Source organism: Balaenoptera ricei, chromosome 9, assembly GCF_028023285.1.
Source record: "Balaenoptera ricei isolate mBalRic1 chromosome 9, mBalRic1.hap2, whole genome shotgun sequence".
Taxonomy (NCBI): Eukaryota; Metazoa; Chordata; class Mammalia; order Artiodactyla; family Balaenopteridae; genus Balaenoptera; species Balaenoptera ricei.
In genome coordinates, this window is record NC_082647.1 from 101,198,276 (window position 1) to 101,214,764 (window position 16,489).

Sequence of the window (16,489 nt, forward strand, 5' to 3'; positions counted from 1 at the left end):
GGGTACAACCTTTCAGTTATAAGATGAATAAGTTCTGGGGATGTAATGTGCAACATGGTGACCTTAGTTAACAATACTGTGTTGTATATTTGAAAGTTGCTAACAGAGTAGACCTTAAAAGTTCTCACCACACACACAAAAACTATTAACTATGTGAGGTGATGAATGAGTTAACTAATCTTATTGTAGTAATCATTTTGTAATACTGTCATACATATATCAAATCACTAGGTGTCTACCTTAAACTTACACAATATTATGTAACAATTATATTTCAATAAAGCTGGGACAAAAACAACCAGTACTCATTCTGAGTATTACTTGGTTGTCAGAAATAACTGGGTCAGGATTCATTTTATACCCAAGTCAAGCCTGATGTATGATCCTAGTGATTAAGTCTGATTTAAAAATTCTTCTCATCTCAGTAGAACATATAGAAAATAGTCCAACATATCAGAAATAGAACTTTCAGAAAAGTTGTCACCTTTTTTGCTCCCTCTCCACTGTTTTCTCAATGCAAGGTATCCAAGAAGGCAATGAATAGAAATCACAGGATGAGAGCTCTGCCATAGACCTAGAGAATAGCCAGGCCAGAGATCAAGAGGACAGAAGGCCCAGGAGGAAGGGCTCCAGGAAAAAGGAAACCTGATAGATAATATGATGAAACATTTTGAAAGCATTAAGAATATTTGGATAGCAAATTATGTAAGTGAAACAACCAGACAAATACCCAAAGACAAATAAGTGTTTAGAAAAGACAATACAATCATACTTCTCTATTTGGATCTATAGGAAATAATATTTATAACATCATAATGATATCAACATTCATTATTAGTTTATCAAAAGTAATGATGTTACCCCATTGCGAGGATTGAGAAAGTTGAAGGGGTATTTGCAATAGAGCCAAATCTTTATCTATTAAATTGTAAGTCAACAGTTAACGCCTACAACTGAAAAAGTAAGAAATGACAGTGAAGGCCCATTATTGAGAAAGATAAAGATAAATACTAGAAGAAACAGATATAAAAGCTAAAAATTCTAGCCTGGGAGAGAGAGACTTTGAATATTTTTGTTTTGTTTTGTTTTGTTTTGTTTTGGAGCCCACTTTTATTGTACTGTCGCTTTGCCCGGGACGGCAGCAGTCACGCTGCTGGGTGATATATACAAATACACATATGTACACACACTGCCCACACCTATAGCAGAGACGATGGAGACTTTCAATATTATTTGATTTTTATTTATGTGTATCAGTTTGATAATTATTTATTGTGGTAGGCTGAATAATGCCTCGACCCAAAGATGCTCATGTCCTAAATCCTTGGAACCTGTGAATATGTTACTTCACATAGCAAAAAAATAAAAAAGAAACAAAACTGACAGATATGATTAATTCAGGGCTCTTTTTTTTTTAAATTTATTTTATTTATTTATTATTTTTGGCTGCGTTGGGTCTTCATTGCTGCGCGCGGGCCCTCTCCAGTTGGGGCGAGCAGGGGCCACTCTTCGCTGTGGTGTGAAGGCCTCTCATTGCAGTGGCTTCTCTCTCTGCGGAGCAGGGGCTCCAGGCACGCGCGCCTCAGCAGTTGTGGCTCACGGGCTCTACAGCTCAGGCTCAGTGGTTGCGGCGCATGGGCTCAGCTGCTCCGTGGCGTGTGGGATCCTCCTGGACCAGGGCCCGAACCCGTGTCCCCCGCATTGGCAGGCGGACTCCCAGCCACTGCGCCACCAGGGAAGTCCCTAATTCAGGGCTCTTAAGATCAGGAAGTGATACTGGTCCTTATAAGAGGGAGGAGGCAGGAGGGGCAGAGTCAGAGAGGAGATATGAAGCAGAGGCTGAAGTGCTGCCATTGCTGACTGAAGACAGAAGAGGGCCATGAGCCCAGGAATGTGAGCAGCCTCTAAAAGCTGGAAAAGGCGAAGAATAGGATTCTCCCCTAAAGCCTCCAGAAGGAACACAGTGCCGCCAAACCATGTTAGACTTCTGACCTCCAGAACTGTAAAATAATATATTTACTTTTGGTTTAAGCCGCTAAATTTGTAGTAATTTGTTACGGCAGCAATAGGAAACGAATACAGTTACTTAGAAAATAAGGTCTAGGAATGTTAAATAAGAAAAAGTAAAACATGGTAAGACATGAATTATAGAAAACTTACCGTCTATTGACAAAGGTAGTTCAAAATGAAGGAATAAATTAATCTGAATTAGAAAGGGATGATAATTTCATGTACTTATAATTATATGTCTCCTTATTATGCATTAGGACAGGGTTAGGTAACTTAAGGATAGCTGTATATGAGTCAGTGCTTAGCCATATTCTAATACTCTTTACCCTGTATACTTTTCATTCCCCTTCCTCCCCCCCCCCCCTTTTTTTTCCCATTTCTCTGTGTATCTTTTCTTCCTGTTACTGATGCACTGTTGGGGTAGCTGCCCGGCTCCCAGTCCAGTGATTCTGTCATATCCTAGAAGGTCCCTGTATCAGTCAGGGTTCTCCAGAGAAACAGAACCAATCATATAGAGAGAGATTTATTTTAATGAATTGGCTCACATGATTGTGGGGCTGGCAAGCCCCAAATCCACAGATCCATCAGGCAGGCTGTAAACTCAGCAGGAGGTGACACTGCAGACTTGAGACAATTTCCTCTTTGCCAGGAAACCTGGTTTGCTCTTAAGGCCTTCAACTGATTGGATGAGGCCCACCCACATTATCAAGAGTAATCTCTTTTACTTAAAATCAACTGATTGCAGATGTTAACTACATCTACAAAATGCCTTCACAGCAACACCTAGAATAGAGTTTAATTAAATAATTAAATACTATAGTGTAGCCAGGTTAACACATAAAATTAACCATCAGAGCCTCCAACTCTTCAGAGGTGGGTAGCAGGCACCATGTTTGTTCAGACTCTGACTTACAGATGGCTGGCTGGTTCAAGGGTGGACACACCATTCCCACTAGACCATTCAGAGGCCTTGCCTAAGACTTACTAAGGAACCTGGAAAAAAGACCACATTTGGCCCTCTCTGGTGTGATGAGAGCCATGAGATGTGAGGATTGGAAGACATCAGTGGCCATATGAACAGTCAGTCATTCTGTACTGGAAGAGCGTGAAACCAACCTACAGAAACAGAGACCAGATTTGGAAAAAGAGTCACCTACAGTAGTCAGGGAAGGTGTGCAAAGGCTTGCTGGATGAAGGGACATCAAAGTTATGACGTGAAAAAAGAGTAAGAGGTAGTGATGGGCAGTTGCTATGTGAAAGCCTGATGTGATGTGAGAGATGAACAAAGGGGAAGTTGGAGGTTGAGGGAGAGGCATGGAGAGATTTTCCCCAGGCAGAAGAAACGCAGGGATAAGAACACAGAGAGAGGTGATATTGGACGTTACACATTAATCCCCTCCCACCCCATCATCCACTTTTTCTAGGCTGAACTGGGATCGAAGTATATCCACTGATAAAAATGTGAAGCTGTTATCACATAACGGCATTAATTGCCAACTAGCAGCTTAACTTCAGAGCAATGCCATCTTTGTACAACAGTGTTTATACAATTATTTGAATATTTTACTTCATTTGAACTTAATATTTTATAAAAATTAATGAAAAATGAAAAATGAAAGTGCTGCTATTAACAACAGTATAATTTAGACAAAGACAAAAAGAATCATCAGATTTGCCTAAAGTTGTGAACCTTTAGCCCAGTTCAGATGTTCATTGGACTTGAAGTTGACTGCCTGTGAGTTCAAATGTGAAGGAAAAGAACTATATTAAAGCACATTTAGAAAATACTGGAAATTTATCCTTGACCACTGTATCTAAAACATATAAACCACAATGACAAAGGAAATGGAGAGACTGTTAAAATTATGAATTGATAATTACCATCCATAAGTATTCCAATGATCCAAACACAGAAAGAACATGGTATAAATGGGAATACAAATGCAACTTACTAAAGAATCTGTTATCAGGAAAAGCTGGAATTCAAATTTCTCTCAGTAATTTTCCAAAGAGTGTGACATTAGCAAAAATGATCAATACCTTGCAAATATACATAACCAACTTTTGTCTACCAAATGTCACCACAAATGAGTGAGAGAATTAGAATGTGAGTTAAATTAATCATATTTAATGTTTAATCTATGTTTTAAGTATATACATATACATATGACAGGTGTTTAAAAACTAAAATCTATATACTAAAAACTAAATCTATATACTGGATTTACTATACTATAGTATACTATGTATAATCTATATATAGTAATCTATATACTAAATCTATATTATAAAACTAAAATTTATATTCAGAATTTTATACTATTTACATTATAATCTTAAAAACCTGGTATAATATGTCTTAACTTTTGCTTACTTAACATTCATACTTCTTTTTGCAAAGCAGGCAGCTACTTATATTCTTGGAGCTAGAGCTGTGTGCATGAGTGTGTGTGTGTCTGTGGTGAGGGGAAAACAGTAAGTGATCAGAGATGAGACTACAGAGATAAGCAGACATTAGATTGCGTAAAGCTGCATAAGACACATAAAGGAATTCAGACTATCCTGAGATTAATAGAAGTGTTGAAGGAGTTTAGGCAGAGGAATTATATGATCGTATTCTCCTTCAGAAGATCATGACGGTTGCAATGGGAAGAGTGGATTTGGGTGGGGTGGGGAGGAGACTGAACCTGTTTGATCTGTACTGCAGTTATAGTAAGCAGGTAATAATGCCTTGGATTAGGGAAGTGGCAGTAGAAATGGAGTGGATTCCCAGAGGTGGGCTGGTAAGCCAGTTCTCTGGGGCGGGGGCGGAGCGGGTGTGGAGGGGGTGTGGATAGCCCTGATTTATAATGCTTGCCAATTTCCATGGTGTAATTACTTCCACCTTGGCTGGTTGGGAAGAGATGTACACATTGAGAATGGGTACATCATAAGCCAGTGTGAGCTGGCCCTAGTTCCCCATGGCACATTACCTTTATACAGAAGTGAGAAAACTGTTCATTTCTCCAGACAGAATTCTTTTTTGCAAATTTTCACAGTTGTGCCAATACCGCCACCTGTTCAACTGATATTGAGAGGATAGGAATCATTTTATAACTAACAACAAAGAATACTGGTGTTCTGGTTACTACTGCTGCTAACAAAACACCAAAATGTAATGGCTTCAAAGACTATTTTACATCTGTGACTCTATTTCTGTTTTTAAATAAGTTATGGTTACCAGGGGTAAGGGATAAATTGGGAGATTGGGATTGACACATACACACTACTATATATAAAATAGATAACTAATAAGGACCTACTGTATAGCACAGGGAACTCTACTCAATACTCTGTAATGACCTATATGGGAAAGGAATCTTAAAAAGAGTGGATATATGTATACTCATAACTGATTCACTTTGCTGTACAGCAGAAACTAACACAACATTGTAAATCAACTATACATCAATAAAAAAAATCTTTTTAAAAGGCAACTTCAAAAAAAAAAAAAGGAAGAAGAAATGGAGTGGAATGGATGATTTGAGATGTGCTAAGGAGGAAGTTTTAACAGAGCCTGATGATGGAGTGGATGTTGAGGAAAGGAGAAAATTCAAAGTAAACATGTAGATTTCTGGCTTCGGGCATTTGGGTGGGTGATTGCATCAGCTCAGTTTGGACATGCTGTGTTTGAGTTAGTTTGCTATAAAACATCCAAGAGGTATCAACTAGCAAATTGAATACATAGGTTTCAAGCTTAGGAGTGAGTTCATGGCTAGAAGTCATCAACCTATAGAAATAAAACCATGGCATAGATGAGATAATCCAAGAGGAATGTGTAGACTAGACTAGAGTGATAGAGCCTTAGAGTTCCTTGAAATGGCAGTATTTAAGCAAAGAGAGCAGTGTCCAAAGGACAATGATGAGTGGCCAGAAAGGAAACAAACATGAAGTGTGGTTTTCCAGAAGCTGAGAGAAGAGATTGTTTCAAAAAGGAACGAACGGTCAACAACTTCAAATGCTGCTGAAACATTAAGAACTAAGGGATATCTTATAATAGGGATGATATTGGTGACTTTATTGTGTCGTTTCACAACAATGTTGGGAATGAAAGCCTGACTACGATTGAGGAGTAACTTGGAGGTGAGGAAGTGGAGATAGCAAGCACAGAAAATTCTCTGAAAATTTTTCTCTAGTGAAAGGAAGGAGAATTTGGGTAGAAGCCGGAGGGAGAGAGGATATGTATGAGGGAGACACTTTAAACAAATGAGAATGCTAATGGCAAGGAACCAGTAGAGTGAGAGGTTGAAGACACAACAAAAAGAGAGTAATTGATGGAGCAAGGTCCTTAAGTAGACAGGAGGAGCTGAGATCCAGAATCCAGACAGAACGATGGCTTTCTATTGTGAAAAGAATGAAGGAAGGGATGGTCATGGTTCAAAAGTTATAGGTTTGATTATAATAATGAATATATAGTTCTCATGTAATTTTTAATTATTACAACACAGTGTAAGTATTTTAAAATGCAGACAATAAGAGTTTTCAAAGGTAGTGAGAATAATCAGGGACTATCTAAGTATTGCTATTAAAATCAATTAATTAAAAGCCTAAGGTCAAGTACTAATATTATTTAATAAAAAGATGTGATTGGGCTTCCCTGGTGGCGCAGTGGTTGAGAATCTGTCTGCCAATGCAGGGGACACGGGTTCGAGCCCTGGTCCGGGAAGATCCCACATGCCGCGGAGCGGCTGGGCCCGTGAGCCACAATTACTGAGCCTGCGCATCTGGAGCCTGTGCTCCGCAACAGGAGAGGCCGCGATAGTGAGAGGCCCGCGCACCACGATGAAGAGTGGACCGCGCTTGCCACGACTGGAAAAAGCCCTCGCACAGAAACGAAGACACAACACAGCCATAAATAAAAATAAATAAATAAATAATTTCTTAAAAAAAAGATGTGATTTATAACCTAAAATAAATAAATAAAAAATAAAATGCAGACAATAATATAATTTGTTCAAGTATCTTACTTATTAATACTATTTTCTCTGACTCCCCAAGACTCAAAACATCTAGATTTATGGGACCTAGCCAGACATTCCTTCTTTTGTAAGGTGCCTGGGACAACATTTGAAATATAGTAAATATTTAATAAATGCTAATTTAATTCCCTTTCCTTGGCTAACTCTGGACTCAAATAGTCAGCTGCTTCCCTACTGATGGCATCTAATTCTTCCTTCTGGTTTCTCAGATCTGGTACTTTCTGGTCTAATCCTCGCTACCTACCAGAGTCCTCCTGACTTTATAAATACCTTCTGTTCTAGTCTATCCCTACCTCTACCCTTTTCCAGGACAAATCAATTCATTTATGATAGAATAATTCATTTTAATGAAGTATATTAAAGACTAAATTTGTATTCTACTTGAAGATATGAAGGTATTCTGTGTATGTGTACACACACACACGCAAAAATCAGGAGCCACTAGAAATCGATGCTGGGTATGTGGTGATTCCTCTGAAAAATAATACAACTTATAAAATGAACAAAACTAAAATGGGTATCAATTTTCACAATGATAGATTCTGACCAAAGGCATATTTTCACAGACTTTGTCAAAATGTATCAAAGAGCCGTTTAAAATATCAAAGTGGGTTCTTCATTTACTGGTGATGAAAATGTACAATTTTATTTATAGTTAATAAGTATAAAAACTTATTCAAGGTTGAAAGACTCTGAAGAAACCTGTAGAGAGGTAGGGAAATTAGATAGAACCAAGCATATCTATTACCTCATTCAAAGGAAATATTTCATTTGGATGATCAATCCAGGCAGACAATGGCTTCTGAAAAATGAATACTTGATTTCATAGCAGTAAAAATCAATTTTGGAGCTAGTTCAGTGGTAGAAGGACAATGTAAAATACATCATCCCATGCACCTTAGCTATAATTATATCTTAAATAAAATAATATAAGAATACTACACAGCTGCAAATCCAAAACTTCATTTAATAAGTATATTATTAACATTTCTCTTAATGTCTAAAAGATGAAAAGAAACAACATAGAAATATTTTCAGCTATACAAATTCAGGGCTTCCAAGACAAAAAAAAAAAATACTGAGGATGCCACTGTTATTTACATACATCTTTTTTCTACATAGAAAATGTTTATATCTGTGAACATAAAATAATGTAAAAATGTTCATATCTAATTCAATTTCACTTTAACCCTGGGCAAAGTGAACGCTGTAATTAGACAACAGCATTCACTTAACATTTAACATTTAAGCTACTCATTTAACATTTATCACTTACATGTACTTGCCATGTGCCAGATATTGTTCTAAGTTCACTAAGATACTAGCTCTTTTAATCTTAAAACCATGTAACAGAATATGGTAAAAAATTTTAATTGAAATTGCTGTTTTTTCTCCACTTTTCCATCCTACCCCATCATATGTAATCAGTAAAAGGACAGCAGAAGTCCAGTGAAAAGCATTTAACTTGGACTTACAAGATTTGAGTTCATTTCTGGCTCTATTTAGGGTTCTGTGTGACATTGGATAAGTTACTGAAACCAGAACTTCCCAAACCTAACTGATGATCAGAATTTGAAGGAGTGTGTTATAGCTACAAATATAACTATTTATATTTGTTATATTTTTAAATTTATATACATATAAGGCTTCACCCAAGACTTTCTTTTTTTTTTTTTTTTTTTTTTTTTTAAATTAATTAATTTATTTATTTTTAAGGCTGTGTTGGGTCTTCGTTTCTGTGCAAGGGCTTTCTCTAGTTGCGGCAAGTGGGGTCCACTCTTCATCGCGGTGCGCGGGCCTCACGTTATCGCGGCCTCTCTTGTTGCGGAGCACAGGCTCCAGACACGCAGGCTCAGTAATTGTGGCTCACGGGCCCAGTTGCTCCGTGGCATGTGGGATCTTCCCAGACCAGGGCTCGAACCCGTGTCCCCTGCATTAGCAGGCAGATTCTCAACCACTGCGCCACCAGGGAAGCCCCACCCAAGACTTTCTAATTGACTTTGTTTAGAGTGGGACTCAAGAATCTGAATTTCCTTTAAAGCTTTACAGATCTTCCTCAACTTATGATGAGGTTATGTCTCAATAAATCCATCATAAATTGAAAATATTGTAAGTCAAAAGTGCATTTAATACACCTAACCTACTGAACATCATAGCCGAGCCAAGCCTACTTTAAATGTGCTCAGAACGCTTACACTAGTCTACAGGTGGACAAAATCATCTGACACAAAAAACTGTTTTGTAATAAAGTATTGACTATCTCATGTAATTTAGTGAATACTGTTCTACAAATGCACAAGTGAATGGTTTTCTGGGTGCAGGGTGATTGGAAGTGTATTGGACTGGGAGCTGGCATTTCATCAAGAGAGAAAGAGAGGTGCCCTCTATATGAGGTTGGGAAGCGGCAGAGTCGGCCTTTTCCGCCCGCTCCCCCCTTCCCCTGAGCGCCGCTCCGGCCGCACCACGCTCGCTCTGAGCTCCGTGCTCGCTCTGAGCTCCGTGCTCCTAAGCTAGTGCCACCGTCGTCTCCCTCCAGTCGCCATCATGATCATCTACCGGGACCTCATCAGCCATGATGAGATGTTCTCCGACATCTACAAGATCCGTGAGGTCATGGACGGGCTGTGTCTGGAGGTGGAGGGGAAGATGGTCAGTAGGACAGAGGGTAACATTGATGACTCGCTCATTGGTGGAAATGCCTCCGCTGAAGGCCCCGAGGGTGAAGGTACCCAAAGCACAGTAATCACTGGTGTGGATATTGTCATGAACCATCACTTGCAGGAAACCAGCTTCACAAAAGAAGCCTACAAGAAGTACATCAAAGATTACATGAAGTCAATCAAAGGGAAGCTTGAAGAACAGAGACCAGAAAGAGTAAAACCTTTTATGACAGGGGCTGCAGAACAAATCAAGCATATCCTTGCTAATTTCAAAAATTGTCAGTTCTTTTTTGGTGAAAACATGAATCCAGATGGCATGGTTGCTCTGCTGGACTACCGTGAGGATGGTGTGACCCCATGTATGATTTTCTTTAAGGATGGTCTAGAAATGGAAAAATGTTAACGAATTTGGCTGTTTGGATCCCTTGCTCGTCGTAACTGGCTGGCTGCTGCTTTTCATCCGCACAACACCAGGACTTAGACAAATGGGACTGATGGCATCTTGAGCTCTTCGTTTTGATGTTGATTTGTTTGGAGCGGAGGCATTGATTTTGAGGAAAAAAAAACATGTCATGTAGGTTGTCTAAAAATAAAATGCGGGCTTCCCTGGTGGCGCAGTGGTTGGGAATCCGCCTGCCAATGCAGGGGACACGGGTTCGAGCCCTGGTCTGGGAAGATTCCACATGCCGCAGAGCGACTAAGCCCGTGAGCCACAACCACTGAGCCTGCGCATCTGGAGCCTGTGCTCCGCAACAAGAGAGGCCGCGACAGTGAGAGGCCCGCGCACCGCGATGAAGAGTGGCCCCCGCTTGCCGCAACTAGAGAAAGCCCTCGCACAGAAACGAAGACCCAACACAGCCAAAAAATAAATATAAATAAATAAATAAATTTAAAAAATAAAATAAAATGCATTTAAACTCAAAAAAAAAAAAAAAGAAAAGAAAGAGAAAGAGAGAGAGAGGGAGAATCGTGCCCATATGGCTAGCCCAGGAAAAGTTCAAAATTCAAAACTCGAAGCATGGCTTCCACTGAACGAGTATTGCTTTCATACCATCGTAAAGTCAGGGACTGTCTGTACAAATTCTGGTGAGCAGCAATACTCGGGAACCATTGATCTAGTAGCCTTATCCTTTAATCCCAACAGAAAAAGTATGGAAATATGTAGTTCACAAGAGCGGACATGAAGGGCAGGATTGTAAAGCCTAAATGTCAGACCTCCATTCTTTATGCATTCTCACTACAGTGGCCACAACAAAAGGGCCATCTAGAATATTTAAGTCCAAACAGAAACATTAGGAATGGTACCATACAAGTGACTGTCACTTAACAGCACCTATGTAAATCTACCGCTTTAGGCCTGATGGCCATAAAAGTGAAGCAGGAAATGGAGGCAATGGTCTCACTGATTTAAATTATAAAACAAACCAAAACAAATTATCTTTACCTGGATGTACAGAAAACGGCCACACACACACACATATTCACACACCTAAAAGTTTCCAAGGTGATTGTTTTTTCTCCCCTTATTCAACTAATCATCACAATACACTTTTTATTTTCATCCCTAAAATATTTTGAGTACTAATGCCTGACACCATGAAGATGAATAAAACTAAGTGCCTGTCTTCAAGGTGATAGACACAGCCATAAACATAAGAACAGCAGTTTAAGTTTTAAAAACTTAAGTTTGGCTGAATTTTACAGATTCTACAGGCAATCAATCATAAGCCAGAAATGCCCATATTATAAATATGTTCTGGCATAACTGTCATATCAAGCTGGTAACCATCATATAAAGAACTAGAAGGAACAGTAATTTGAGAGCCTCAGGATAAGAGATTTGAGTTTGACTCTGCTACTTGACAATTTGTAGCAAGTCTTTTCAGCCCTCAGGCAAGTCTTTAAGCCCTCTGAACCTATTTTTTTTGAACAATGCATGTCTTATAAAGTTGTTGTGAAAATAAAATCAAATAATACAAATGTTAAGGTACCATGGGTATTATGGACAATGCTTATAACACTACTAGTAATAAAACATGTATTTCAAGTAGTTTAGAGATAAATTGCTAATAACCAACTACTTTCTCATCTGACCCCCAATACATCTAGGAGGCTTTTGTTGTTACCAGTTACTACTATATGTATAGCTTTTGTATACTGATATGTTTATAAATTGGTGTACGATAAGCACATATATAAAAATAAATATGTACATTATATAGCCATGAATATATTTAAATGTATGTGTTTATATACGCATACACCTTTCAAAAGAGAAATACTGAAGAAACCAATCTAAGAGGCAAAATTTCATCTACTTTAGGGATAGACACTGGACAAAACCTCAGAGGACTATGTATTTTATTTTGTATTTCTGATTAAACAACGATGAGAATGACAGAAGATTTATAGGAATGCTCACCTTCATGCTACAGACAAACATGTAACTGCATGCTAAGTCTTATTATTCTATGGGGACGTGAGTAATGCTTTAATACAAAATTCCAGTTAAATGACTGTAGTAGACTAATCATTAATTCTAAAACATGATTCTGACAAAAGCATACCTATCTCATACGTCTCCCCAAAGTATATATTAGCTATAAGTAGCAGCAAACATAAGAATTGTAGTTACTAAAACTCTTCTCTTACTTTTTACTCATACCATATGTTAGTACATAAGGTTGGTTTATAAATAATAAAAATTAACAAGTCAACAAGAAACCTAAGTGTGTGTGTGTGTGTGTGTGTGTGTGTGTGTGTGTGTGTATTTATTAAAAAAAATTTTTTTGGCAACAACACACAGCTTGTGGGATCTTAGTGCCCCGACAAGCGATCTAACCTGGGCCATAGCAGTTAAAGAGCCAGTTTTAACCACTGGACTGCCAGTGAATTCCCAAATCTAAGTATATTTTAAAACAGAACCCTTCATGTTCTTTGAGGTGCCCAGGCAGGAAATTTTGAAATGCTCATGAGTTCTACTGGATACTAGTGCTAATTATTAATAATATATACTTACAATTATGCCCTTTCATCCAAGTACCTCAAAGAGCTTTTAAAGCATTAATTTGTTATTTCTTATCTCCAAGAGGCAGGCTGGTAGAAAGTTATTATAATCTCTATTTTATAGTCAAAGAAGCTAGGGCATAGAGAGGTTAAATGACTTTGCTTGGGTCATATGGTGAAAAGAACTTTGGGACTCAAGATCATTGCTCTCATTTCTAGTTCAGTATATTATCCATTACATGGTTGGTCAATACACCTAAATGTAATTCTATTCTAGGAAAATTGAGAATAAATGTATTTGAATAATCTAAGAACTAAAGGTGAGAGTACCTCATTTTTTGTGTTCAAAAAATCCTGCTATACAGGAATATAGAATAACAACTAATACTTAGTCTTTGGTTTGCCACTGTTACCTATTATCAGGGCTTTTGCTATATGTGGCTTTCTGAAGCTTCTGCTCAAAAATGATCCATTCTATTTCTGACTGCTTTAAGCTAGGTTAGCATAGCTGTGAACCAACAAGAATCAGCTGAGACAGGCTGACTAATGAACTTGAGGTTGTCTTTCATTGCGTTCCCATTGCTCACTCTTCTTAAAGCTATCCTCCTTCTAGTTCTCCATTCAACAGGTATTTGTGTAACCTACCATCCTCAATCCTCCGTCTGTGGCCAGTTTAACTAATCTGTCTCGTCAATAATTAAATTTTAAAAATTTTAATTAAGGTAACAATGATATTATTTTATGATGCTATACTAGTTATGCTTTTGTCATATTCAGTTTCTTGTAAGCCTAAACTTTATGGCCCTTAGAAGAAACATGGTCCTTAGAAGACCATTATGCATATATTACCACATGGGGATTTTTTAAAATGTAATATTTCAGCATTTTTCCCAAGAAAAATTAGGGAGAAAGGAGAAGTGGCTTTGAATCTGTGCTCAATAAAGTGAGACTGCAGTTGGCTCGGGTGTGGTAATACAAGCCTGTGGTGTTTGTAACTTCATACCCCATCCTACCCAGAGCTATAGACCCACACAGCAACTGCCATTAGACACCACCATCGGTACTTAAAACTTGCCAGGTCCAAAATGGCATTCATTTTCTGCCCTAACCCCATCCCAATCCTTCCTTATTTCATTTGGTAAAATACACCTTTATCCTCCCCCGAAAGCAGAACAAGACATCAGTATTGTCACTTCCATTCTTTTATCCAGCAGGCACTTGCTTCCCAAGAATCTATTATCATAACTAGTTGATTTGGCATCCTGAACATTTTAGGAATCCATCTTTTTCGGATGCACACTGCCACTCATATTATGGTTATCCTTTCCCTTGATTTCTGTAATGGCTCCTTGTCTACAAGCTCTCTGCTTACCCTGCTCCTCCCCTCAAGTAACCTGTCCTCCACCAACAGCTTAAATTGTCAGTCTGTCCAGGGTCATTCCTCTATTCATTGCCTCACCACAGAATGAAAGACAGTTCATGTTTGACTCCTGACTGCTTCTTCAGATTCATCTTTTTCAGCAGCCCAGGCTTGAACTTTTAAGTCCTGTAATTACTACTCAGACTTCTCAGTACTCTTTATTTGTTCCTTTGTTTCATGTCCTTTTTGTCAGGATCTGGATGTGCTGTAAAATCCCTTTTTGGTGCTGTAAAATCCGTTTATCTTGAAAATCTGACCCAGTTTTAGTAAACTCATCCGTTCCTTTCTCTGTACACCTTGATATGCCATACTTCCAACCGTAATTATTTGCTTCCATTAGTCTGGGCATCCCTGGAATGGACTGTGTCAAGCAATGAGTGTTGCTACTCAGGTGCGAGGTGGGGAGGGAGGAGGATAAGGGAATAAATATCTAGAGTTAAGAGGGCAGCTGCTAACGCATGTTAGTCTAACGATCGATTTCGAACCTGTGGAAGGATTAAATAAAGCAAAAGATTTAGTGGAACTACTTCCAATTTAGGCTCCCAAATCACAGGATGGGGGCGCGGGATGATCTCAGTGCCACACCAGACATCAGACCCGCAGTGTCGTAGGGGGTTCGAGAATCCTCAGAAAAGGATCCCCGACTATCCGCCGATGCGAGTTCTCCCGGGATCAGCTGTTAGAAGGCCCAGGGCGGCCACCGAGATCCTCCAGCCAGGGCAGGCGACTGACCCGTCTCCAGGGATTCAGCCCGCGACGAGCCACGTCGCCGGTTCCACTCGGGAAAATCCCGACCACAGGACGGAGTGGCCTAGGACGCCCCGGGAGAAAAGGCCGCCCCCTGGAAGCAAGATGGCGGCCTCCGCTCTCCCCCTCCTTCCCCAAGAACCCCCTCCTGGTCCCCAGAAGAGAGACAAGGACGTCGTGGCGCCGGCGCCGAGGTCCGGGAAACTCTGCGAGGCCCGCGGCCCCTCCCGGGCCCCGGGGAGGTGACTTCACCTCTCCGGGAGCAGAGAGCCGGGGGTGGGGTCGCCCGAGAGGCAGTGCAGCCCGCCCTCAGGGCGCGGAGGGTGGAGGCCAGCTGGCCCGCTCCCTCCGGCCATTGTTCTCCAGCCCCGGCCCCTACATCCTCCTCTCAGCCCGCGGACAGGAAGTTGCTTCCCAGCAGGCTCCGCCCCGCTCCCAGCGCCCCGGAAGTGATCTGCGACTGCTGCTGCAGAGCGGCCAGCAGGAGGGTGGATCTCCCGAGAGCGGGGCGCCCTGAGCCCTTCCGCCTCCTCCTGCCGCCCAGACTCCACCGCCTCCTGTCGGACTCCTCCTTCTGCCGCTCCCGACGCGGAGCCTCCTGGAAGACAAGGGCCGAGCACTCTCCAGCTGGAGCCAGCTCAGCCGCGGCTTCCGGAGCCCGCGGGGCGGTGGACCGGCTTGCGGTGCAGGTGAGCGATGCCCGCTCGGGTCGCCTGGGGAGGGGCTGGGGCCGCCGGGGCGGCGGCGGGGGTGTGTCTGGGCGGCGGCGGGCCGAGGCCCAGGCGCCGGGCCCGGACGCCGAAATTGCACCTCTCGCGTTCTGCCCGGGAACCAGCTGCGGGACGAGCCCGGGCTGGAATCCGGGGCGCCGGGTTCGCCGCTGTGCGGGCGAGTGCACTCCCGAGAGCGGACAGTTGCGGCGAGGTCTCCCGACCCCGGCACCCCCTCGAGTTGGCCTCGTCGGAAGGTCACCCCGCATCTCTGGCCCGCCGCGCCGAGGTCCCCGCCTGGGCGGTGCCCGCAACCTGGGGGGACCGGTCGCCGCAGTCCCCGCGCCTCACTCCGCCCCTCTCCCCTCCTTCCCTTTCTTTCACTCCTTGTCTGTGTGCGAGCAGTTGCTTTTTAAGCGTCTCCGGTAGGGTTTTGTGCCAGTTAAAGGAATAGCTTTTTCAGGTTGAAGTCATTAGATGGTCTGCACTGAACTGAATAGCCGGTCCTGGGCTCTTGCACAGGTTTAACCAGTAATCGGGAATCAAGCCTCTGAAACGAGAATGAGAATATGGATATTTTGAGTGAGGGAGGTGTTTCTTCCGTGGTTCGTTCCTGAAGGTTTTCCAGAAGTGGAAGATGTGATTTGTGTGCTTTAGGCTGGGGATATGTGTGTAAGTGGGCGGGGGTGACGGCGCAGAGAGGTGGCAGTGTTGTTTCAAGGTTTAGGGAGAATTAGGGAGTTGACTGGCTTTTTCTCGGAAACCTGAATGTCCAGACTTGCGAGAGCTCACCCAAGTGTCATTGAGGTTGTATGAGAACTCCAGGGCCACGCCCTGCCTGTCAAGCTGAAAAGCACCTAATTTACAAATTGTGTTTGGGGGCCGCGGGGAGGGGGGCGGGCGGGGAGATCATTATAA

General features: G+C 41.4%; 2 protein-coding genes across 5 annotated transcripts in view; both read left to right on the forward strand.

The window, feature by feature from the left end:
* The first annotated feature begins 9,508 nt into the window (after window positions 1–9,508).
* LOC132371601 (translationally-controlled tumor protein-like) lies at window positions 9,509–10,091 on the forward strand. Its single transcript, XM_059932890.1, has one exon. It carries the CDS (start codon window positions 9,573–9,575, stop codon window positions 10,089–10,091), a length of 519 nt encoding a protein of 172 aa, XP_059788873.1. The 5' UTR covers window positions 9,509–9,572.
* A 5,232-nt stretch (window positions 10,092–15,323) lies between these two features.
* Window positions 15,324–16,489, forward strand: part of RALA (RAS like proto-oncogene A) — a 70,096-nt gene continuing 68,930 nt past the window's right edge. For all 4 annotated transcript variants that reach the window (XM_059934205.1, XM_059934204.1, XM_059934203.1 and 1 more), the window contains exon 1: window positions 15,324–15,550. The gene's annotated coding sequence lies outside the window, so the exon portion shown is untranslated. The remainder of the gene's footprint in view (window positions 15,551–16,489) is intronic.

What these genes read in the sequence shown, in the direction of transcription:
- LOC132371601 (XM_059932890.1), top strand. Translation starts at nt 9,573, where the DNA reads ATGATCATCTACCGGGACCTCATCAGCCATGATGAGATGTTCTCCGAC.